We start from the raw sequence: 26,041 nt of genomic DNA on the forward strand, positions 1-26,041 counted from the left end.
GCTTGTGAAAAATACAATGCTCCAACAAAACATTTAACCAGCACTTGTTCGTAAAATTGGTTTCTCTTGGCAAGCGCTGACGGAATTTCGAGCCGTGCAGTTGGCGACCTCAACTTTATTGGCACACAATCTTTACACTCACCACCTTTAATGAAAACATGAGTTATTTCTTGTCATCCCACCAATAATTCGGCGATGGCATCACCACGATGTCCTACGTAAAAAAAAATACTAACCAATGATGAAGACCTTACATATTGTGTTAAAGCTTCTAAAGGGATTGGAAATGAAAATAAACCCAAAAAGGCACCACCAGGCGCAAAACTATGGAGGTTTTGGGTGATCAAGATGGAGACCAATAAAATTATGACAATGCATTACACACACTAGGATGTCCTTATGCACATTTCCCAAATTGCACAAAATAAACTCTTCACATATAAGCAAAGAAAAAAAAAATCACATTCATCGTGACAATCTAAATTACAAATGAATGAGTTAATTCCCTTCTCATCACTTTGCTGACCCTGTAAAAAAAACAACCCTCCATCCTACCAAAGCTTTATCATGAACAGATAGACGTTAAGTGTGTAAACGTGTGTGGGTGAGCAGTTACAGACGTGCTGCCAAGGCTCTAAGGAGATCACCCCTGCAACTTGTAAGGTTTTACTATCTGTCTACAAATTACCAAAGCCAAACCATAGGAATCTACACTTTCTGGACAAAAAATAACTAACCAAAGCCATAACTTAAATGTTAAAGGTAGTTATGTCCCGAGTAACTGATTGTGAAACACTATTGTATTCCTGCATTGTGTCGTAGCAGCATGGTTATAGGTGGGCATGGATTTAATGAGGGTGCTTGGGTGCATGTTTTTTGTTAAGATAGCAACAAATTTGGCAGAATATATTAAGTCTACAAAAGCATATCCGCACATTATAAATGTATGCTTCGTGACATTGTGTATTAATCATATAATGCTATCTATCGGTGAAGTGTGTTTAATCATTGGCGATTTTAAACAAAATAACAAAAATGCAACCACAGGATGGGGGTGTGAAGGGTCTGCAGGTAAAACAAAGAATGTCTTAAAATGTAACGATTGTTCATTTGACTTACGTCGACATCTCAATGCGGGCATCCAAAGCTTAAAAAAAAAATGGTGAGCTTTTTAAAAAGTTTAAATCTACACGTGTCCCATTGCCTGTTGATACCAGCATTAGTAATTGTTAGAATTGAAATAATTAACCATAAAATGTTTGGTAAAACAAAACTCAAATTTAAGTGTGGTCATTTTTTTTTACTATAATGAGCATCCGTGTTATTTATTAAGCCATTACCATATGTAGAACAAAAGATGAGCTTCAAATTGGACACCAAAATGAGAAGTTGCACTGCGGATGGGACATGAAACTTGTTGTATTGTCCTTGTGGAGAAACTTTAGTATGTGTAATACGTGGAAAAAAAACTGAATAAATTAATCAACGTCTATGATTACGTGCACATTGCAGCACAAGACACTTCTGGAAATGATACCGACATCTGAAGTCAGCAAAAACAATACCAAAAGCTAACAATAACTTAAAGGTTTAGAAAACTAAAATCCACAAACACAACAAAGGTTAACATGTCTGGACGTCACCCAATCATCTGCACCTCAACATGGACCACAAGCACAGCTCATGAATAGTGCCGCAAATATTTAGCATGCCACCAGTTGGTACATGCAAAACACCTGCTGCGTTTAACAGTATCTTAATTGCACAAAAGGCAGCCAACAAGTGGTTTTACAAAGCACACCAATTACTCGCTATACACCAATACTGAGCTTAAACCAATGTGATTAATGTTTCTCTACATTCAGCTTTTGTTTTCACGATTTCAGAATTCACTATACGTGTTAAGATTTTTTTTTATATTCTCCGCTTACATCCATTACAAATGAACCTGGGAATTCAGTGATGTAAGCCGATTGGTAACACCAAGGCTGATTAATTATCACAAGTCCATGCCATTTGTATGCATTATGCAAGCAGCTTACAGGAAATTATTGAAATGCATTGTCCTTTTTTTCTTTCCTTTTTTTATGAAAAAAATGCAGAATGTGAAACAAAACTTAAGGGGGAATTTTTTTTTCGTAACACAGGAAAAATGACAAAATACAATTAAAATAATAAACATTTAAAATATTACAACTGGTGTGAATATTACAACTTGGTGTAGAGTGATGTGATTACTTACAAGGTTAACATCCTAATCAGCTGCTGTATCACCCATCAAGAGTCATCCAGTCTAGAAAACGTTTATATATACAAGTGGACCTGCGCATTCACTTTGGAAAACAAAAGTTCTTGTAGTCCTTTTCCAGCATGTCTCACTCAGCTTTAGAGACAGTCTGTACATGTGAACTGAGGCATATGTATTTTCAAAGCATTTGGCCATATTGGTCGCTCAGAAGTGAAGGAGTAATCGAATCTTCTCAAATAGGCAAACGCGTTTCTTCGTTAATTACAGCTAGATTCTCACATCATGAAGGAATTTTGATTCTTCAGTTTTTCAAGCTCTTTATTCTGCTGCCGCAAGAAGAGTATCCTGTAAGACATCCATTGTTAGCATACCAAACGGTTACCTAATAATTCTAAAATAATTGCATCATTCCTACATCTGAACAATGCATATTAAGATATTAAGTTACACAGCTTGTGATTTGTTACAATTATACACTGCAGGTATTTCTATAGTATAAGCAAACTGTTAAGCCACTCCGTTTCATCGTAAACAATGTATATCAAGCAACGGGCCTTCCAGATCAATGTCCGAAAATAGCATTTGTTGAAACAAGAGAAACTATGAATTCTGTTTTTCTTTCACCGAGGCGCATGGCCTGTATGCTATTCTGAAAAGAAATTGGAAGGTCCACTTGGTCATTGGAGAGATGGCTATTAGATTCTGGCAATGAAACTATACCTATCCATTTCTGAAGAAAAAATATACCCACGATTTTTTATGGAAGTACAATTGTTTACGATTTTTTTTTGCAGAAGAACCTTGTTTGCCGTTTGTGTTGAGGCATAGTGATGTAGTCATTCATTACCATCAATAGCTTGCAGAACAAAACAACATCTACTGGGGAACAATTCTGGAACAAACCATGACGTTTCTTGCGTGGGTTTGCTGTGTTAAACATCTACTTATTTTTAAGAAAACAATCCATTAGAGTTGGTATAATCCAAATAGCAAAACCAAATAAATATATGACAATTTGTATCGGGCGGTATCTGAACATTTTCACTTGGAGAAATGGAGGCCGTGTGTGTTTCTCACCACACACAGCCCCTTGTAGTGCAAAGCTGACCTTAATAAGTTTGCTTACAGCATGTACCCCATCTTTAAAGTAAAATTGGGATTTATTTTGTCCTTTTCTAAATCACTTACTAACCAACACCTTTCCTTGACAGTAAAATAAGAAAAACAGAGGGGATGTGTTTTGTCCTGTTTGGTATAACACTGCAACAGGTGTGTTTGCAACTCCTCAATGCGAGTTGTTACCGTTGCTCCCGTAGTGTGGCTTGGATTTCTGATACCCGCACCAGCGACCTGGCGTTCTTCAGTTCAGTACAAATTTCAGACATTTGTAAGCACCCCAAGCTGTAACTCTCTTCCCGTAATCTTGCTGCCTAAAACAATGACGAAACATTTAGCACCCATTATGTATAGAAACGTATACATAACGATTTAACCATTATGCAAATACGGTGCAATAACAGAGCGCTCGACTTGCAGTAATCAACAAACATTGTGCCAGAGAGTAGCATATGAGAAATTGAAATCATAGTTAGGAGTCTGGAGATATTGGTCGCAAAAGCATACGTGCTAAACTAAGTAATGACAACTGTCATGTGTTTCTTAAATACAACGAATTAGCACTTAAGTAAAACCAATCAGTTATTAAGGACTGCACAATACATGGGTGGTGTATCTTTAAAAACATCATAAAACATCTAAACTTAAATCCCAATCGTGCTATAATAAAAACTAAATCAGGCAATGTTCCTCAAAAACATTTAAGTCATTTGAGCCACCTGTTATAAATATATATATTTTTAAGTTTAGACATTCAAATGTAGTCCATGAGCCAAAGTAGATTTCAGTCCCACCACGACTACCAAGTGGTTTCTGTATGTGACTTACAAAGAGTGGATTATGTGATAACATAATTCATAAGGTCATTGCAAAATTGTCATTGACAAATTTTAAATATTGGTACAAGTGTTCTCAGGTGTACCGACACATTAAATATTTGATATGGGCATATTGACAAATTGAATCCTGCAAATAATAAGGCACACAAGGCAGACCTGTTTCTCCAAGTGTTCAGCTGGCCATCCCTGGACATGCTTGGTGAGGTTCTCGCAGTAATGGGAGGACAGTCCAGGTGACAGGGAGCTGAGGCCAGATAGGGCCTGGCAGGCATTGCTGTGGGAGCTCACGGAAGGCTGTGCACTTCCAGCATGTGACCCAGACATAGTGCGGGCAGGGCTGGGATGACTGCACACAGCCAGATCGCAAGGAAGAACTTTACAATTCTGGTGCATTTATTATATTAATCTTTAGGTTTGAAATTACTAATTATATTATGTTTGTGTTAATGCCACCACATTGAGATAACACTTTCTATTTCTAATCTGGCAGTAACCAGTAGCTGGTGTCAGAAAAAAAAAACCTGGAATAGGAATATTGAAATTCCTTTAGTAAGCCTCTTATTCATACAGGTGGTATACCCGTATATGTCCGAATAGTATTCTTCACCAATGGGTCAAACCAAACTAATAATTTCTTGCCAAATTCAATGAAAAACCCATTGTTATAGGTTTTGTTTTGTGCAATGGTGAATGGGCTAAGATCATCCACTCATTACACTTGAGATGATCCACTCATAAGACTTATAATAATGGCTTAATTACATGTGCATGTTGGGATACAATAGCAGAATCACAGTATTACTCTAGCAAAGTTATTTCGAGCCATCTGAGCCACCTCCATCACAGTGTAATACAATATAATACCTAACTCAGCTGCAAGTTACCCCAGAAGTCCAAAAATGGGCAACTGTGGCAATTTGCGTGAAAATAATTAATGGCTCAATTACTAAACCTGCCTGCTAATTTCTACTCGGTAAACTGGACGTTAAATATCCTAAGACCAAATTACTAAATAGTTGACCATTGTGTGCTGCTAAAGCTTGAATTTGCTTAAATATAAGATATGTCAAATGTATTGTATGGTTTCCATCAACAATCAAGCCAAACCAGTGAAGATAATTTAAACACTTACCCTCCTGATGGATGATGCCTGTGGCCTCCGCTGGTAGCAGGAGAACCTGGACTGGTGTAAGTGTGCCTCTCTGTGCCACCAGTCTGTTGAGACCCTTGGCTCTGATGGACACCACATTTTACAGACATAGCACTGGCCTGCACAGAAAAAAAAGGAACCATGAAATGAAAGCCATAGCAATGCTGCGATGTTCAATAGTTACACCTTCATGGGAGACAAACTGCCTAATATGGTTATTTCAAAAGACTGCAAGAATTAACTTATTTGATGAATGTTAAATTATTACAATACGAGCATACATTTTGAGAATGGAGACTCAAAGGACTGTTAAATGTTCACTGTAAATTGCAGTATGCATATCTTAATTCAATCAAAATAATAACATCCTTTGCAGACGGCTAAATACATATTCTTCAACTTTTCTGCTCCAAAATATTAATGTTTTCTTCTTTTGATCAGAGCATACGCATTGTAATTTGCAGATAAAAAAATGTCTATGAAAACAACACACTGGCACATTAGGGCTGCAAATAATTTTTTCGATATTGATCATATCTAAAAACGATATAAAAAAGTATTATTGATTTGCCATACATATCATCATGTAAAATGAGGTCTGCAAAGGATAGAGATTATAAGATAAAAGGTAATGTACAAGTTAAAAAAACAAGTGGAGATACGGCACAGGGACACAATAGGAAAACATGGCAGTAAGCATACCTAGGTATACCTTATTGAAAGCAGACCACGATCAAAATGATGAAATACAAGAAGACCATGGTAGGTTGGAGTGTTTTTGGAAAGGTTAATTGAATAATCAAAAGCTACCTATCAGATGCAAAGAAAATGTATTTTAAGCAATGCTGTGACTTATGGGTCAGACATAGACATTAACAAAGAAGTTGAAAACTAAAAAATGTGCCAAGAGGTGAAGTAAGATGCATGCTTTGAATTACAGACAGATACAGAACATTTATTAGAGAGCATACACAGGTTAAAAATATCAATTTGATTGTTAAAGGGCTTAGGCAGAACACACCACTACAAGGATGGCCAGTGGTCAAGAACAACGATGACAAATGCTGCAAACTGAGGAAGAGTGCTCCATAACATAACAATTTGTGAAGTTATTTCCATGTATTTTATCCAGAATAGGTGGCACACATATATGGCCTGCATAGTGTAAAATGGCAACTGTTGGTTGTATTTTTTTCCTATTATCACCTGTTAGTTGTGCAATATTCCTTAAGGACCCTGGTACTCATTCTCTGCAAGATGAAATTAATTTGTCTTTTGTTTTTCTTGCTCCTGTGAATCACGCACCAAATATATCCGTTGTATAATAGCTGGGAAACTGGCTAAACAGAATCATCTACGTGACAACTTAAAATAAGCTGTATTCATTTGATAGTGCCTCTTGGAGCTCAATGGAAAAACAGTCACAAAGATGCATGTGTCCCACCTTTGACTGCGCAGAGCTGTGACTGTGAGGTGTGGTGGCATGGGCCCTGGTCTGGCTTCCACTCGTCTGAGGTGTTGCCACCCGTGGGGAGATGTGGGAACGAGGAGAGGACACGTCCGATGTTTGGGATGCAGGCGATTGGCTCTGCTGGTGAGCTGAATACGAGGACAGGGCATCGGAGCAAGGAAATAATGATTAAAATCACAAGGAAACTAGCCTTACAGGATGGGCATTATATTTGACATTCCATTTAATAAGCTGGATATTTTACCAATTGTGCTATCGATATCATCGTATGAGATGGAGACATACCCACTCTGTTAAATAACTACAGGTAAGAGGTTCATGTAGCACACCGGGCAATACCATTGGAAGACACTGGATCACCACTCCCAGAATCTCTTCACGAACCATGATTCACCACAGCCACTCGACAATACTTTGTCATGCTGGGCAGGGTGACAATACATGTAAATCGTAAAGTTCCAATCTGTAAGCTCCAGAAACCCTATATCTGATCTTAATAGAGGGTGAGAAATCTAGAGAAGTATCATTTTATTCAAGCAATAACATACCTATTGAAATACAGCTGCAGATAACACTGCGCACACCAGTACACTCTACAAACAGGAACATCGCTTTATGGCCGACAAATGTTCGATAATATAAAGAAAACAAACGCAATTTATTTAATATGGTATCATTACACCGAGACAGAAGAACTTTTCAGTTGGTTTACCTTGGTGTGCTGCCTGTACTGCTTGGGGTAGTAGCGTTGGGGCTGCTGCAAGCAGGATTTTGGAAAGTGTTTGAGTGAAAGCTGTAAAATATGGGAAGGGGGCATAGAACATTACTTTGACTTTCAGACTCATAACTACAGGATATATAATAGATTACATAATCGTTTCCGTTCATATTTATTGTTGTTGTACGCATCCAATTGTTCCTAGCATCCATGTGTGTATGTAATGCATTTTGGAAAATATATACAGTAAAACCTTGGATTGCGAGTAACTTGGTCTGCGAGTGTTTTGCAAGACGAGCAAACATTTAAAACAAATATTAATTTGATAAACGAGCGAGGTTTTGCAATACGAGTAGTACGTATACGCTTTGTCTGCCGAGCTTCATGTGATCACAACTGATATACGAGTGCTTTGATATACGAGTGCTTTGGATTACAAACATGTTTCCGGAACGAATTATGCTCACAATCCAAGGTTTTACTGTATAAGGGAAATTTGTGAATATGTGTGTCTGTTCGAAAAGTTTAGCATACTTTCCAACATGCAACAAACTTGAAATTTGGCATGTGGGTAGCTTCCAGACTGTACACAATGCAAAAAGTATAATCCAGATGTACCAACTTTGGTAAAGCACCATCTTACCAACACATACTTCACCTGGAATGGTACATTCTACAAACAAAAGGAGGGTACCACAATGGGTTCTCTCACTTATCGCCAGTGGCAGCGAATGTTTTCATGGAGAAATTTGAGACAGATGCCATCCAGACATCCACCCTACGTCCTTCCTTGTGGAAGAGACACGTAGATGACACGTTCATCATCTGGCCACATGGCCTGCCAACACTGAACCAATTTCTCAACCACATCAATTCCATACACCCATCTATCAAATTCTCCATGGAAGTGTAAAAGGATGGCAAGCTACCATTCCTGGATATTTTGATCGAGAAGAGACCTGATGGCTCGTTGGGACATTCGGTCTACAGGAAAGCCACCTACACGGATACCTATCTAAAGCCTGACTCCCACCACCATCCAGCCCAGAAGAATTCCCTCATCAAAACACTACACCATAGGGCTTGTTGTATCTCCGACCAGCACCACCGAGCCAGTGAGTTGGAGCACGTACACCAAGCCCTCAGGATGAACGGATACTCGGACCGTACAATTAGCAAAGCCGTCTCCCCAGCCATGCAGAGACAACCTTCTGAGGATCCAACCAAAACCATCACTTTACCGTACATAGCAGGGGTTATCAAAAAGATTTCCAAAATCTTAAACAAACACAAGATCCAGGTTCGTTTCAACACAGTACACAAAATCCGTGATTTAATCCCATCTGTAAAGGATGTGATTCCTGACATGCAATACCCTGGTGTCTACAAACTGAGTTGTGGTTGCGGCAGCAGTTACATTGGGGAAACGAAGCGACATGTCTCGGACCGCGTTCGTGAACACAAGGCAGATCTGAAACACGGTAGGACTAATACCTCTGCCGTTGCCGATCATTGTTTTAACGGTGGGCTCGCACGAATTTTTTTTTTCCAAGACGGCGGTACTCTGCAAACCTACCAGCTCCCTTCAGAGATTTGTTCATGAAGCCATCCAGATATATAAACGGACACAACCTCAACTGAGAGGATGAGTACAAACTGAGCAAGCATTGGAAGGATCCTATTAACCAGGTAAAGTCTTAACTTACTGTGATGCTTCCATCCTACCTGCCTATGTCAGCTGTTATTTCCAACTCTGTGTCTCTCTCTCTATGCCCTTCTCTTAGATCTCTCTTGCTCACATGTCCTTTGCATTGCACTCTCATGCCTTTGGATTGCACTCTCATGCTCACATGTTCTTTGGATTGCACTCTCATACTCACATGCCCTTTGGATTGCACCCATTGGGTTGCACTCCCTCGTCGAGGAGGCCGCTCTCCTCCTATCTTACAGTTACATGCTAATTTCTCACATTAACTTCACTAGCCCCGGCCACTTCTTTATGACCCTTGGGCTACACCCATTTCAAACCTTTTAAAACAGTCTGCCTCAGCAGCAGACCATGCTTTCCCACCTGATGACGAACGCTTGTGTTGCGTCCAAACGTCGTGATTTATTTTATTTTGTACCTACGTGACTTTACCGAAAGAACCAAAGACTATGAAAATAGACTTTTATATTTTGGGGGGCGGGGGGAGGCGCAATAATGGATATATTTTGCACGGCAAGTGAGCGGTGACGTCACATCTGTGATGTCACCCGCATGCGGCAGTGTTACGCAGTGTGCCTGCTGACGTCACACATCCCCCCCACCCTCCACGTCGGCGTGTATTAATCCAAGACAAGAATCCAAGTCTCGGGCAAAGCCGGGAAGTAAAGCTAGTCATACAATAAATGTCAGTTTATTATTGCTCTCGTTTTTCCGTATTGTAATAGTGATGTAGCCATTGTAGTACTATTGCTCGAAGCATTGTCGCAGTTGATGCACTAAAAAAATGGTATCAGTTGCTGGAATCTGTAGTGCATCCTCATGACATTTGTTACCAGAGGACGCCTAGTTTTGTTGCCTTTGGCGTCCTCTTGTCTAACACCATTTTGAAACTAGGCTAAAAAGAAAGCTGTATCTGGTGTGGACCAATCAGTTTCAAAGGCAATGCATATATTAACAGAGGACGTTTTTTGTTTGCATTCTGACCACAAGTACTGTGGTTAATGCAGACATGATTCCTTGTAAAAGGTTTCAGTTTGGTGTTTTAACATTTTAACACCTGTTTTGTTGCCAGGAAAAAGGGGAAAACCTATTCCCATATTTTGGTACTGGCAAAGGAGGTCCCATGATGTAGATGCTCACCCAAGCCTTCATTACTCTGATGCTTGTCTTTGTGCTGTACGCCTTTTGGCGTCCTCTGGCCTAACACCGTTTTGAGATTAGGCTCAAAAGAAAGCTGCCTCCTGGTGTGGACCAATCAGTTTCAAAGACAATGCATATATTATCAAAGTACATATTTTGTTTGCATTCTGACCACAAGCATTGTGGTTAATGCAGACATGATTCCTTGTAAAATGTTCAGTTTGGTGTTTTAACATCTTAACACCTATACTCTTTGGTTCTTTCGGTAAAGTCATGTAGGTAGAAAAATAAAACAAAATAAAAATAATATATCACGACGTTTCGATCGCAACACAAGCGGTCGTCCTTAGGCGGAAAAAATAATCCAGCAGTGGAACTGCTGAAACAGCGAGAGAGCTGTTACAAGGTTATATTTTTGGCGATGGGCAAGCAAGCAGGGTCCGAGAGCTGGAAAGGAATTCCATCCACGGACGCAAGCACGTCAGTTGTGTTAATGGGAGAGATTAGGGAGAGAGATTATCATGAATGAGCTTTTGTCGCCGCATAAGAGTATCATCCCCGCATATGCGCACAACAGCAGTGTTAATGAGAGATTAGCACCATGAGAGTGCAATCCAAAGGACATGTGAGCATTAGAGGTGCAATCCAAAGGGCATGTGAGCATGAGAGTGCAATCCAAAGGGAATGTGAGCATGAGAGTGCAATCCAAAGGACATGTGAGAGATCTAAGAGAGAGGCATAGAGAGAGAGACACACACAGTCAGAAATAACAGCTGATATGGCAGGTAGGATGGAAACACTACAGTCAGTTAAGACTTGACCTGGTTAATAACGTCCTTCCAATGATTGCTCAGTTTGTACCCATCTTCTCAGTTGAAGTTGTGTCTGTGTTAATATATCTGGATGGCTTCATGAACAAATCTTTTCTACCTACGTGACTTTACCGAAAGAACCATGTGAGTGCTCGCTTATTCTGTTGAGCGCCTACTGGTGTACACTGGGGCTTACAAGTTCTTTATCCATGTTGTACTTTTTCATTCTTAACAAAGATTGTGCATAATGCTTACTAACATAGTATGCATATTATGCTTACTAGCATAGTATGGACTAGTGCTTACTAACTGATCTTACTACAGCACTTGCTAATGTTACAAGCAGATTATAAAAATTGATACTTTTACCATAGTTATTTCTGCTAGTTAATACAATAGTTAATGATTACGAGAGTGCATACTATTGTGTGCATTTGTGCTTACTACTTCTAATTGCAGTGAGCTAGAGTATCTTAGTGGTATAGACTGTACTGAATATTTCTGAGAATGGGGTTTATTTATTGCGTAAAGGCATGTCTTTTACTTCTTAGTATTTTGGGGGAAAAGAACACGCACACATGCTTTATCATTATGAAATACCCAGCTGGGTATACATGCATAGCAGGTGATGGCATCATGTGTCATGTCTGCTGCACTGCTACGAGTGGTACCAGGTATTCCACTCTCCAATGTGCACCTCTCCAGGGAGGGATGTGAAGTGCAACTAAAAACGTAGAACCAATTCTTAAAGTTTGCTACGTAACTTTTGCGGTGGACGCACACATTAGTGGTTTTCATGGTGAACTGGAAAAGGTCATTGGAACAGCACTACCGTGTGTAGAGATTGTGAAGATTATCATTGGGCTCAAATTACATCCTTTAAGATGTCAAAGTTACATAACCAATACACTACACTCTTTTCAGTGTAGCCAATACACTACACGAAAAAGAGTTGTGTGATCAGCATGCATCATACCTGCCAAAGGGACACTCCAGACATAGCCCAGATAAATTCCAGTTAAAAGACACTTTGAATTGTGTTAATATGCTCATGCTTAACAGCCTAAACTCACGATTGATCAACAACATCCTTGCTAGTTCATGTTAATATGTACAGGCCTTTTTGTCGATCCACTGTTCAGCTCATGGGAGATTATTTGACCAAACTTCACCATGCTGGTCAGTGTGGGTTGAAGTCGGGGACTAAGAAGTATAGCAAAATAATTTTCTGAACAGCCCCTCCCTAGCACCGTGTAGCCCTGCAGCCCTATGACAAGCTATTTGTGAATGGTGGTCATCCACGCAAACACTATCCAGTGTTAACTCTGCTTAGCTTGCAAGATCTGATGAGATCGGGTGCATTACATGTGATTCGTCAAAGGCTTCAATATACGAACAATTAGGGCTGTTAGTCCAGTTTGGGAGTGCAACCATCAGGCCAAGTGTGACAATAGAACTGGTTATTTATCAAAAGAAGTGCCGTAAATACCAAACATCTATTTCTTTATCAGTACAGGTGTCCAAAAGTTTGATGTATTTGGAAGAATATGCTCCAAAACACTGGGCATCCAAACTTTGAAAAGGATGTACTCATTCTATAATTGGCTCTTACAAGGACAAATATAAATATTAATTAAAAAACATGACTTGCAGTGTGGAAACTAGCATTCTTTTCATGGCAGTCGAATATTTACTCAGACTTTACATTTTTATACAATATAGGCTGCTGGTTAACGTGATAGTCATTAAGTCATACAACCTGTGGCCAAAACAGATGATTTGCTTTAAAATGAAAATTAAATATTCAGCTCATGGATTAAAATATATTCTTATACTCATGATAAATGCATCAAATTTAGTGTAAGAATATATATTTGGTTATGTGTATATAGTGCATCGGTGATGTAGTGAGTAGATTGTGCTATGAAGCCTGAGACCCACGTTTCATATTCAGCCACCACCAATATCAGTGGCGAGTGATAACTGAACCAGTTCTACCCCACCCCCTTCACTAACCAGCAATAGACTAGAATAGCAGAGAATGGTCAACCAACTTCCATGACCAATATATTAGGCAGGGCTATTAATGGCCTGGCCTGTCAGCTGTTCTTTTAATGCAGTAAATGATGACCTAGCTGAGACAAATTAACTCACTACAATTGAGTACTAGGATAATTCAAGGGTTGCCCCCTCTGGATTCAAACTCAGGATCTTGCCAATGCCGATTCGGTTCACTGACATGGGCATTATCCTCCAGACGGCCGAGGCTACTACACGTATCACTGATGGATGTCACAGATGTTATGCCGGGCGTACTACATGTTTTGGATACCTTCTTGGAGGCGCTCAAGGCTCGGGTTGATCTGGGGAGAGGTGTGCAGGATCTGTCGCAGCACTGCAGGGTCTTGGCTTGGCAGGGAGGGCATTGTGGCTGAAGTAGGTGTGACAGGCGTCAACCGTGAGGTGGAGGATGGGGAGGGGGAAGGGGTGGCACTGGCTGTTGAGGCCCTGTCTGTGGGAGCGTCTGCACCTACACAGCAGTGCACGCAGGCACAAAGAGAGGATATGATCAGCAACTGATATCCTAATAAAAATCATCACATTCCATTCCCCTTTTTTATTTCTTGCATGTAAAACTGATCTATTACCAACAACTCAAACAATGGTTACACTAACCAAACTGTAAAGTAAAAATTGTAAGCCAAACACTCGAAGGCAAAGTTATGTACTGCTCACCTGAATGGCCCAGTGGTCATCTCCTGTTCTCTGCTCTAAGCCAGTTGTGTAAATTACACATTACTATAGTAGGGGTCATTATATCCAGAGAACAACCAATGCCAAACTCCCGTAGAGTTTCTCATGTTATTGACGAGTAAAATGCAGGGAGCATTAACTTACAAATCAGATAGAAACATACAACTTCCTGCTTGCAAGCTGCATATTCTAACCAATGTGCAATCCAGAATAATAATAAAGTATTGGGAGTTTTAGTTTACTTTTGATTTTTGAACTTCCTCTTCAACTTTTAACTTTTTATATCCATTCCTATATTCTTTTTTTATTGGTGTTATTAATCTTCATGTCCCTGCTGGCTGTGAATTCTTATATGCTTGCAGTGACATTTCTTACTAAAATTCTAAACTATATGTTAGTGTTCTGTCATCAATTAGAGATTGGTTAATGTCATAACACTGGTCAACAAAAAATACTTTTTTTATGGCCTGGACTTTTTCAGCTGTTTAACTAATTTCAGGGTGCTGATTCCAAATCTGATCTCAGATTTGCTCCATCACATCTCATTTTTATGCTATCGGCATACCCCATTTTCATTGATTTTACCCGAAATTAACTCTTGTCACTTATGATTGCAAGTTGTTGCGAGTCAGTGACTGCTTTAGTGTTAAAATATGGTGCTGTATTTTTAGGATAGTCTGTTTATAATATCATTTTATGTAGATATCCACATATATTTAATATTTTCCTTCTGCAGTTTTTATTGAAAATGCAATATTTGATATCTCAAAAACCTGATGTGATAGACATAACCTGATGCCAGATTTGGAATCAGCACCCAAAAATTACTTTAAAACCATTGGAATACCTTATGCCAGAAAAAGTGTGTTGACCAGTGTAATTTATCTATTTTCATATCGTCAGGGCTTGTTGTTGGAGTAAATATGTTAGTCTTCAAACTGCAGAGGATAGCTTCTAAATGTTAGGTAGAAAATGTATTCAATGATCTCCTGAATCCTGAAACTGTTTTGATTTTCAGCAGGAATAAACATCTCACTCTTCGATAACGAGTCAACTTTCAGAGAGAAAAGTTGCAAATTTTGTTTAATATAAGAAGTTTGTTCTCACATTACCTTCTGTCCTCAGTCAATGTAATAATTTGTTTCTCAATTCTGTCTCCAGTTCAACAAGGTTTGATTCTTCAGTTTGATCTTAACCAAATTACATAAAATACTAATCTAACTTCTAAGACCAAAAATATCACAGCCATAACTTGCACAAAACTCTAACAAAGAATACAATAGAAATTACGACAAAATATTCGAATAACTTATTGCAAGTCTTTTTACAATTCGTCCTATATTACAGGACTCAACTGTGAAACCGGTTAATGTTAACAAGATAATGATTAAATTTACTGTTCACGTATAATACTTTGAAAATACCTTTTAATGCTTACTTTTTAAACCAGACATTAATCATGCTACAACAATAAATTGCAATACACTAGGTTATGTAGGTTTTTTGCAACGCGCAGTGGACGATACCCTTTTTTTCTGGCCTCTGGCCTGTGGATGAGCCTGCAGGATGTGGCTTTGTGAGAATGTTGGCTCCATTAGAATCATTCTGCTTCTTGTGGTGCTGCTGATGCTGTTGTTGCTGTTGCTCAGGCAGGTTAAATGGGCTGCTCGGCACAGGACTCGGTGTGCAATTGGGAAGCGATGAGCCTGGCTTGACGCCGAGGGATGCTTGCTGCTGGAGTGGAGTGCTGCTTGACGTCCCACTGCCCGGCGCTTCAGTACGGGGCAGCCTGTAGTCCCTGTCGTTGTGTTTGCTCGTCTGTGACAAGACGGTTTGTGCGAGCACGCTGCCCACCTCACTTGAATGCTTGTCTTCTGTGAATAGAGTTCAAGAGAACATCTACACTGAGTGGCTGTTAGAGGAAGCAAAGACTAATTCTGGACACAAGCAACTTTTTTTTAAAAGTCCAATGCTCCTTCACAAATTGTCTATACAGTAATACCTCTGTTAACGAATGCTCTGAGAACGAAGATCCTTTGTAACAAAATCGGCAGTGGAGCGCCAATTCGCTCCCCTATTTTTGCAAAAGAAAAATCTTGAGCAATCATGTTAAACGATTCAAAAGAATAAAAATGTAAACCGCTGCGCACCATGTAAACACAACCAAGTCGGGTTTCGATTTAAAGCTTTCGTGACTGCAGGGATTCATCTTCTTGGTTCTTTCGGTAAAGTCACGTAGAAGGGAAATAATAAAAATAAAACATAATAAAATACAATTCTCACGACGTTTCGGCCACAACGCAAGCAGCCGTCCTCAGGTGAAGAACAGGGCTGTCGGAAAGTTTCGGACACTGTCTTTCCGACAGCCCTGTTTCTTCACCTGAAGACGGCTGCTTGCGTTGTGGCCGAAACGTCGTGAGAATTGTATTTTATTATGTTTTATTTGTATTATTTCCCTTCTACGTGACTTTACCGAAAGAACCAAGAAGACAAGTCAGGTTTGTTTACATTATCAGCAGCCAATCAGCGAAGAATATCCCTCAATTGGCCCAATCAGTGGCGCGCTACAACAAGTCTTCCCTCTCCTGCATGGCATTGCTCGAGCTCCTCACATCCCACCACTGCCAATTCGGAGCAGGCCTGCAATAGGAGCTAAAGCAGCTGTGGTAACAAAGTGCTAGCCCGAGAGATGTCAAGGTGAGTGTTATTTTTTTTTATCTAATTTAATGTATTTCAATAGATATGTATTTGTTAGGCATATTTCATATTTTCACTCACATTTTCACCTTATTTTTGTTGTATTTATGTTTTACTATTGTACTGCCCCCTTCTCTGAAGCACTGAGCGCTTGCGTTGCCATTGAAAAGTCGTAGTTTTTTGTTACTTTCTTTGAACTAATCGATGTGACTATACCGAAAGACCCAAATAATATGAATTCCTGCAGTCACGAAAGCTTTAAGTCAAAATTTAAGCAACGAACCCACTTACTGTACTGCAATATCGTGCTCATTAAACACAGTGCAAGCCACAAATGAACCATAATACTTGCTGATCTCATGAAGGAGCATGAACCATCAGGCAAGCTCCGGTCATCCTTGCAGCAGCTTTTGGCTAACCATCGAATAGAAAAACGGTCACTGCATTGTGCGCTTTGAGATGTGCTTCTGCGGCCGTCTGGGATGTTCTTCTTCCAATATTAGGAAGCCACTGGAGCTATATACTTTCAAATCTAAACTGAAAGCCCATTTCTTTAGAACTGCTCTATTTAGTTTGTTCTTCCCCCACACCTGATCAGCAAGGTTGGCTACGTGCAGTGCAAAAGAAGTTCAAGATTCATACATACCCTAGTCACTTTTTAACATAACATATGGTAATCTCTCCGTGACTCATCTACCCTGGCACAAATTACATTACAGCCTCTTGTGGACACAAGCGCAATGTGAACAGATACATTCAAATGTCTTAATTTAGACAATTAAGTATTTTAGAACAGCTTAAGAAATGTGTTTATCACGCGTGCTACAATTTCAGTTTCAAATAATTGTGAATTGTTTGTACCACTATTTACATGATTTTGAACATGGGTTTTACTTGCTGAACTTTTTAATGGAGCCTTAGTGAAAATATATTTTACTTTTTAAACAAACTAATGTTGAACTGTGGCCTTCCCCCTGACATATATCTCACATAAGAAACCAACTAAAACATCAACCCATCAATGTAGCATATGCTCACTCCACAAACATACATCTAAATGGAATAGCATTATAAAACATTATACACAGTTTAACATTTTTCAAGGTCTTCCATGTCAACATATGCACCATTGTTGTGATTCCTTATATGTTACATTAAATTATATACTTATGGCTCATGTGCTTTTTATCAATTAAATTCACATGGAACATTTCTAATTCCATAGCAGCTTAACATTTGGCGGATCACCAAAGAGCACTCTCCTGTAATGCAAAAAAGTAATATCTATGAATGTTACTTGAAAAACTGTTTGATTATTGGACATCAGCATCAAGTCTGCATTAACCACACGTACTTGTGTTTGCCTTTTAGCGTTCTCTGGTCTGACAATGGTGAGACTAGGCCCTAAAGAAGGCTGTCTCTGGTGGAGACCAATCAGTTTCAAACACAATGCATATATTATCAAAGCATGTTTGTTTAAATGTTCACCACAAGTAGTGTGATGAATGCAGATTTTATTCCTTCAAAAAAGGTATCTATTTTGTGTTTTAACATCTTGATACCTGTTGTATTGCCCGAAAGGGTAAAACCAATTATTTTTCATACTTTGATAATGGCAAAAAAGGTCCCACAATAGCATCAATGTTTATCCACTGTTGGATGAACGCCTCCGCACACTATTGCTATTTCTCATGGTCCAGTGATGCCAAATGCATCTCACTCCTGTAAATTAACAGATCTCATCACGTCACCTGCAATGGTCAATCTTAGGCCTATTCACGATTTTCACTGCCATTCCATCAACCGTCTCATCCATTGCCATCATCTCTTCTGTGCTGCCCAAACCCACTTAACATTTCTTAACAGACAGTATCATGATCGATTTGCATTTTTCTCCTAATCCATGCGCTCCTTTGATGTCGACAAATATCATTTTCATCTTGATTTAAAGCATTCGTGACTTCAGGAATCCATACTCTTTGGTTCTTTCGGTAAAGTAACGTAGGCAGAAAAATAATAAGAAATCACGACGTTTCGATCGCAACACAAACAATCGTCATCAGGTAGAAAGATACAGCAGTAGAACTGCTGAACAAGAAGTATATAATTTTGTAAATGTATCGCTCCATGATTCTTTGCACACGTTTTATTGTTGTCAGTTGCCACATTTCTGACGTATGTCACAACTGGAAATATACTCCGATTGAATCCATTATTCTTCAGGCACATTGGTATGTTGTATTTTATTAACGTATTCAAATTTCCAAATGTGTTTAATCTTGCTCTTCTTCACTACTTAATATCAATATTTTTATCATGTGGTATCAATTGCCCTTGTAATACATTTTGATGTTCTCAAGCTGTCCAACGTTTTATTTTATTTGGCACCTTTGCAGACCCTGAATTTTGCTTTGCTCATATGGTTGTCAAACTTTGCAGCCTTCTTTTAGAATTTTTAATTATTTCCTGTAAGTTGCTTATGCTTTTAGATAAAAATGTGTTTGATAAAGTATCTTATCTTACGTTGCTTTGAATAATCTTAGTGAGACCAGAAAAATCTACAATAGTGATACTGCATGAAGATGGCACGAAAATACACAGCATATTAAGTGTCCCCATGTTACCATAGTTATCCCAAAAAATTGTAAAATAGACAAATCACAAAATTGTGCTGTCATCTCATTATAAGTGGCTTCGTACAGAATTTCTATACAAAATATATTCGGCATAACATGTTTCTGGGTATTTTTTGTGTGCAACCTCTGGTTAACAATATTTTAATCAGAACTTCACAAGATAATTTCACATGCACATTAAAACATGACAGCAATCTCACCCAGACAAGATCCGTGCCCATTTATGAAAGTTTCACCAGGGGCTCAATTACAGGATCTAAAGAGAAACTGACTCGGTACTTTAAAATGGGTGTAAATCCCACCAGCCATGTAGCATAATTTGCAATTTCACACTTTACTGCTGAGAATCGTCCTCCTTTTTCTCAAATCCCCCTTTGGAAATCAGATTTGAAACTACGATCACCTTGCTAAAAATACAATGCAATTAATTACATCGATATAGCTCTATAAATAAAACAAAAAAGAGTATTAAAGATTGGAGATCAAAATACAATGCAAAATGCACTATTAACAGTAACACGTGTACACAATATTGGTTTAAAGAGGGTATATTAGTTTGCCTTCATTCATTAGCAGCATAGTGTTGTGTATTATTTCTAACATGTTAAAATGACAATTTAAAAGTCAGACCACTCAGCTCATACCGTTGGGATTCTGGGTTTAAATTCACAGTTATATGATAAAAATTGGCTCTTAACTGTAACAAGGTGATGGTCTCTGATGAGTTACCAATAAAATGCAGAAAAGCACATTACTTTAATATACTTTTTTCCTTAAACTTGGCTGATGCCATGTTGAAAAAAAAAACATTGGTTTAATCAGAATGTGATAGAATAATATTGGTATAAATGGAATATAACAAGGTATGCCCCGAGTGTGGGTAAAAAAGGGTCTATTAAAGAGACTTCAATAGTGGTTCTGTCAAAACATCTGGAGGAGAAATTCTTTGAAACAGGGTAGTGCCCCAAACAGAGAGTTCTGAATAGAATTTCATCGCCTGATCACATTACATTCATAGTCCAATCAAAGTATAACCGAGGGGTGGGGAGGCAAAAAAGCACAATTTCTACCAGTGTATTACAAATTAATGCTACTCTAATTTGATTTCTGTTAAATGTGCTTGTATTTGCTTTGCAGACATACATTTTTAGACATCTCCTCCTCTCACCTAGTTAAGTATTCATGAACAATAAAGGTGAACGTTACATAGTTCTGCACAAATTATTTGTGCGAATGCATTTGCTTCAAATGAATTAACTTCTTATTTCAAGTGAGCCATTGCCTAATTCTGCACGGAAACTACTTGTAGCTGCACATACAGGTTTCATCAAAATCTGAGACAAGCAGGCACGGAAGAATGTCCCATGTTGCAAATTATACTGCATTTGGGAGGATTGCAATAATGATGGCAACAATGGGCTGTATAGTCTTGTTTGTCCATCGTGTGCTGTGTGGATGTTACACCCAGGGGCATATGGGGCAGGCTAACACATGTATTTAAAAAAAATAACGGTGGGAAATGGTTGAGATAAAATACAAAATTGTACGTACCTGTTTGTAACAGAAATACAAAACTTCGTAATCTAATACTAACTGCAAACTAGTCCTGTTGCTCAGAATTACATGCTACATAATGCATAATGGTACATTTACAGTCAGATTTGCAACGTGTGGCACTCAAGTATTTCAGTTAACTAGCACATCACATGGAATGCTAACCTGTAAAGCGGTTGGAGGAATTGCTCTGCACAGCTGTCTGCATGGCTTCCCTCCTGTAGTCCCTGTCTTTAGGGAAACTGTTTGCAACAATTCGGTTTGCAGCCTCCTTTTGCCGTTGTTCTCTGCGCACCACAGATATATTCGGTTGGACATAACAATACATCAATTCACAGTATATTATCATTCACGCTAATGTAGTAAAATCAAAGAGTAATGTCAGAAAAAACAATGCAGTTTCAAGCTAAAAAGTTAAGGTGTTTACTTCTGATGTAAGATTCATCCTGTTTCTGATAAAATCATTCGTAAATATATGCACTTCAACAACAAAACATTAAAAAGTGTTTCACATTCTGGTACAGTAACAATATATTTAACGTTTCAAAAACAAATCCTGGCGATAAAAATGCAAAAACAAGTTTGCATTTGTATTAAAATAGTTTACATGTTTGTAAATTACTGCAAATAACCAATACAGGATTATAATAGTTCTGTCAATAACAAATTGCGGATATAAAAAGTGTGAATCTTCACTCACCTTTCCACCCATTCTTTGGGTTTCTCCCACTGAGAGACCTCTGTTCTGCAGTTGTAATAGTACTTCTTCCCAGAAGAGCTAATGTGTTCTGACCAATCATCAGCAGGGTCATGTGGCTGCAAGACAGGATTAAAACAATCACAACACAAATTCGGTGGAGTATGCAAAGATGCTTTAACTTCCTCAAGCACCATTGTTGCGAATGACTGCCCATTTAAGAATGCCTTACTACTGAAATTAATGGTACATGTAGCAAGTACTTCAGGTTCTACACCAACAAAAGTCAACATTATTATTGCATATTGACCAACTCTACCATTATATTAACCATAATACAAAGCACAGCAAGGCATCTTTGAGCCTATCCATTTATTCACACACATGATATTCCAAGATATAAACTTATTTGCTGTGTATTTACGTTGAAAGTCAGAAGAATTGCTGAAGAGTGCAAATGTTGCAATGACTTCAACGGTTGGATTGTCAGTAAATGATACATCTATCATGGAATAATTGAATAATAAAGTTCAGTTCAACCAAGGAATGAAACAAATCTGGCAGGATGTCCGAAGAGATGGAGTGCAGGTGCTAGGTGGATTATTACATCGCCGGATCGTGAGAGGTGGCGGCGGCTTGGGGAGGCCTTCATCCAGCCGTGGATTGACCATGGCTGATGATGATGAGAGTTCAGTTAATATATGCTGTTTGTTAATTGTAATAGAACAGTAAAACAGTCAAGATAGCCTGCGTTATGCATACTGAGCTACACATGTAACATAGATAAGACATAGTTTAAAACGGAATATGTTGTCAATTGCAAACCAAGTATTTAACCAACATTTATAATGATTTAATGCCACTGTGTTATGTTGTGGAATGTATTATGGACTCACTTAATTGAAGGTGAATGGCCTTAAAATTGTTAGTGGCTCGAATGTAAACATGTGGAGTTGGATTGTTCCTCTAATATTACTGGCAGCTCTGACAGTGACAAATCAACACTTACTTGTGTAGCTGGGTTCTTATGTTGTTCAGAACCATGTGAATTTGATATAGGGCGAGCAGAATGGTTTTGAGAGCTTCCATCAACAGCATCACCAGATACTAGCAGCACAACATAGGAACAAAAAACAGCATTGCCAAATGTGAACACTGGTCTAAAATTTGTTATATTTAGTGCACCTCATTAAGAACACACAATACAACTCTATGTCACAGTATATTCCTGCTGGAAAGTATTGTAAAATGTTACACTGTACTGCACTTAAGTACAATGTAGTGAAATTCACGTGATGTAAAACTTTTTTCTTAATATTTTCAGAAACATTACACGTCTTCATATACCTAATGTAACTTTCCACCAGTTTATCTTGCGCCATATGTAACTATCTGTAGATGTAACAGTAGGACATGCATGCAGGTGCAGGCTGTTCTGGAAGTTACAGAATAATTCAAGCGAATTTAAGTACTGTTCCTGAAAAAAGTATACGCTTTACCTTTTCTGGCAAAATACAGGTGTTAAGATCATCAAACACCAAATAGACACCTATTGCAAGGCATCAAGTCTGCATTGACCACAAATGGTCTCATAAATACTACATGAATCTTGCAGATTCATGGAAAGCAGTAGTGAACATTATATCCTGATCACAAACAACCGCTTAACCTTTTCTGAAATAGAAGAGGCATTCCTTAATATATCAACTGAAACCCAAGTCTATGAAGAGATGTGAGTATGGTCTGATTGGATACAACTGCCGAAAACAGTGGCAGACTCCGTTTCTGTCCTGGCATCTGCAGGGATAGTAGTGACTTACATGCATGTTAGTTTTTGAAAGGGTAGTGAAATACAGATTAAAATACACTTTTAATGAAAAGGAAATAATGTTTAAGTTGTCCAACAAGACAACTGTACATGTACAAATCTTGTAATTAAATTATGAATGCATATTTGTACGCTTTCATAAACATATTTGATGAAGTCAGTTAGGAATGAGTCCACCTATATCTGGAATATGAATTTCAGACCAACATTTTTAAATGACAGAAAATCCGTGTCATGACTTGTACTGACATCATTTATTTTAGTTGCCCCTCAACCTCACTCTCCAAACATTTTCAAGAGGGTCTTGCTTTTTAATGTTTGGTAATTAAAAATGAGTGTTTTTTACGTGGATAACTCTGTGTGGTTCACAACCCCACCTCCATTGTGCTCGGCTACAAGCATGCATTGGCCCCTAGACATTGTGATGACCGTTAGTGGTTCTTGCTTAGAAATGAGCAAAAAACACAGCAGTAATGTGGGCACACCTCTGCACTTGTCTTTGGGCTTTGACTGCAGGGAGTTGGTCTTCTGCTCCCGGACATCAGGACTGCTTGACTTGCGAGGAATCTTGCTTGCTGGAGATGCATCTCTTGAGTCCCGCATTTTGTCATTACGACTGTCACCGTCACCCTCAGTCTTTGCTGGGTACTTATTGACACTCTGCAATTATAAACACAATTTTGTGGAAAATTAGCTGCAAGCCAGCATGTAATAAAGAGATGTAAAACATTTCAACAATGTAAATTGGTGAAAACTGTAAAATGTTAAGGCAAATTAATACACTTTGCAGTCATAGCAGAGCACAAAGTGATAAGGTGAGGAAAAGCAAAACAAATATTTTCTACGTGTAAATTTGCAAATTAATTATATGTGACAAAAACGTGAATGTGAGAATAAGAGTGAATTAGTCATTCATTCACCAAGGGGCTATGGTAATTTAAATGTTAAAAGTATGTAATTTAATGTAGGCTCTATTAGATGTAAATGTTATGGTATACCATGGACGCTTCAACCTTTACATTTTATAGCCATAACTAATTTAGATTGTTTTTACTTTACAGTAACAAGTTTGCGTAATCAACGATTGATTTTAGGGGTTTGCTTATACATTCGGAAATTCGTCTATTTTGAGGTTAGCCGATTATGCGTATATACCCCGAGCAATTATATGTGCTATAGCCACTGCGTGGTGGTAATTCCGCAATATTAAGATTGGATCCAAGTGCCTTATGACTTGTTTACTTCTTACCAAGTGGTGCAGCCAGTGTGTCGTGGAAGGATTTGAACCAATGGGAGTCATGCTGCTGCTCTACCAACTGCGCTTTTATCCAAGTTGTGCTCAAATTAAAACTGCACGTCCACAAATGTATTGTCCTTAATGACTGCAATGCAATGTCAGATGTAAATCAAGAAAACTGTACTGTAAATCAGTGCCTATCTACTTAAACGAACTCGGATGATCGTCTATGCCTGTCAACTGAGCAAATTTGTGGAAGTACCATTCTTATGACGGGGATTTTTTTTGGTTAAATACAAATGTACAGATTCCCTATTGACTTACAATGTGTTGCATCGTGCATTAACACGAGCAATAACGCGACTTTGCATCCGCCGCAATATGCAGTGGGGATAGTGCGCACTTAGGACTGCGTGCGTGGCTTTAACGAAGCACGATTCTAACAAAACGCGTGGCCCTTGAAGCAGGAATGGACAGATGAGCGCTGGGCCCCAGAGAACCAGTCTCTGTCGGCGAGGAGCCGCACTATATACCTGCTGCGGGTGGGTTTGTCTTCTTTCATGATACCTGCAACACACACGACACAGCGGTGGCATGCGAATCAAGGGGCCATCGAACCCAGCGGAGCGCGCACATTCAACAATCGCAACACGCACACAACCCATTACGGACGACGGTTAACGTCAACGGTCGCGACGCGATGTTTACCATCAAACAAAAATAAAGAAAAGAGGTGTAACAGGGCGCGTTCGTACCAATATTTTGATTGAGGGGGAAAGTGGTGGTGGTGGGGGGGAGGGCAAACAAAAAATGGCGTCCGGGAAGAATGGGAAGAATGTTTACCCATCATTGAGCCTCGGCTGTTTCCTCGTATACATTACCATCAATGCCGCAGTGTGTGGAGGGAGTGCAGTGAGGTGCGAGTGAACTAATGCCGACGCCGCCAGGGCCGCGTTCGAATTCTCGGTGTGTGTGGTGGTGGTGGTGAGGGAATCAGCGCTCAGCGCAGAGACGAGGAGCAGCGGCCGCCATGACGAGAGCTGGGCCGGGAACCGGATCCGGACACAGAGAGGAACCGGGTCCCGCTGTGGAGTTGGATCCGGAAGAAGAAACCGGATATAGAAGGGGGGAGGAGGGAGGAGCGTGGAAGGGGTTTCGGGGGGAGGGGTTGGGGGAGATGGGGGGAGGGGTTGGGGGGAGGGGTTGAGATGGAGGAGTGGGGTTGGGTGGGAGAGGGAGATGGAGGAGAGGGAGATGGAGGTGAGGGGTTTGGGGAGGAGACGGGGAGGGGTTGAGGAGATGGGGGAGAGGGGTTGGCGGGGAGATGAAGAAGAGGGGTTGGGTGGGTGAGGGAGATGGAGGAGAGGGGTTGGGGGAGGAGACGGGGAGGGGTTGACAAGGTCTGTGATATCCCCAACCTGACAACGGCTTGGGAG

General features: G+C 39.4%; 1 protein-coding gene across 3 annotated transcripts; it reads right to left on the reverse strand.

Moving 5' to 3' along the window:
- Positions 1 to 1,375: 1,375 nt before the first annotated feature.
- WAC (WW domain containing adaptor with coiled-coil) lies at positions 1,376 to 25,684 on the reverse strand. Of its 3 annotated transcripts, none has more exons than XM_078859997.1 (15): positions 25,449 to 25,684; positions 25,139 to 25,172; positions 23,854 to 24,028; positions 22,550 to 22,647; positions 22,148 to 22,213; positions 21,544 to 21,659; positions 21,009 to 21,130; positions 15,483 to 15,827; positions 13,535 to 13,732; positions 7,537 to 7,617; positions 6,798 to 6,952; positions 5,336 to 5,472; positions 4,360 to 4,549; positions 3,551 to 3,678; positions 1,376 to 2,593 (listed from the first exon to the last, which is right to left on the reverse strand). In XM_078859997.1, exons 1-15 carry the CDS (start codon positions 25,487 to 25,489, stop codon positions 2,524 to 2,526), a joined length of 1,956 nt encoding a protein of 651 aa, XP_078716123.1. In that variant the 5' UTR covers positions 25,490 to 25,684; the 3' UTR covers positions 1,376 to 2,523. The 3 variants fall into 3 exon arrangements, with proteins under 3 accessions (XP_078716123.1, XP_078716114.1, XP_078716130.1); XM_078859988.1 differs by having other exon boundaries at positions 15,483 to 15,830; XM_078860004.1 differs by lacking the exon at positions 22,148 to 22,213 and having other exon boundaries at positions 15,483 to 15,830.
- Positions 25,685 to 26,041: the final 357 nt, after the last annotated feature.

This window comes from Lampetra fluviatilis, chromosome 1, assembly GCF_964198595.1.
Source record: "Lampetra fluviatilis chromosome 1, kcLamFluv1.1, whole genome shotgun sequence".
Lineage (NCBI taxonomy): Eukaryota > Metazoa > Chordata > Hyperoartia > Petromyzontiformes > Petromyzontidae > Lampetra > Lampetra fluviatilis.

Bases quoted from the DNA above. Each gene is read 5' to 3' on its own strand.
- WAC (XM_078859988.1), bottom strand. From the start codon at position 25,489: ATGGTAATGTATACGAGGAAACAGCCGAGGCTCAATGATGG. The intron at 13,733-15,482 runs GTATCGTCCACT...ACTGCTGTGTAG, and splicing joins CCAGAGGCCAGAAAAAAAGG to GTGCAGACGCTCCCACAGAC. The intron at 7,618-13,534 runs GTATCCAAAACA...CATATTTTACAG, and splicing joins CCTTGAGCGCCTCCAAGAAG to CTTTCACTCAAACACTTTCC.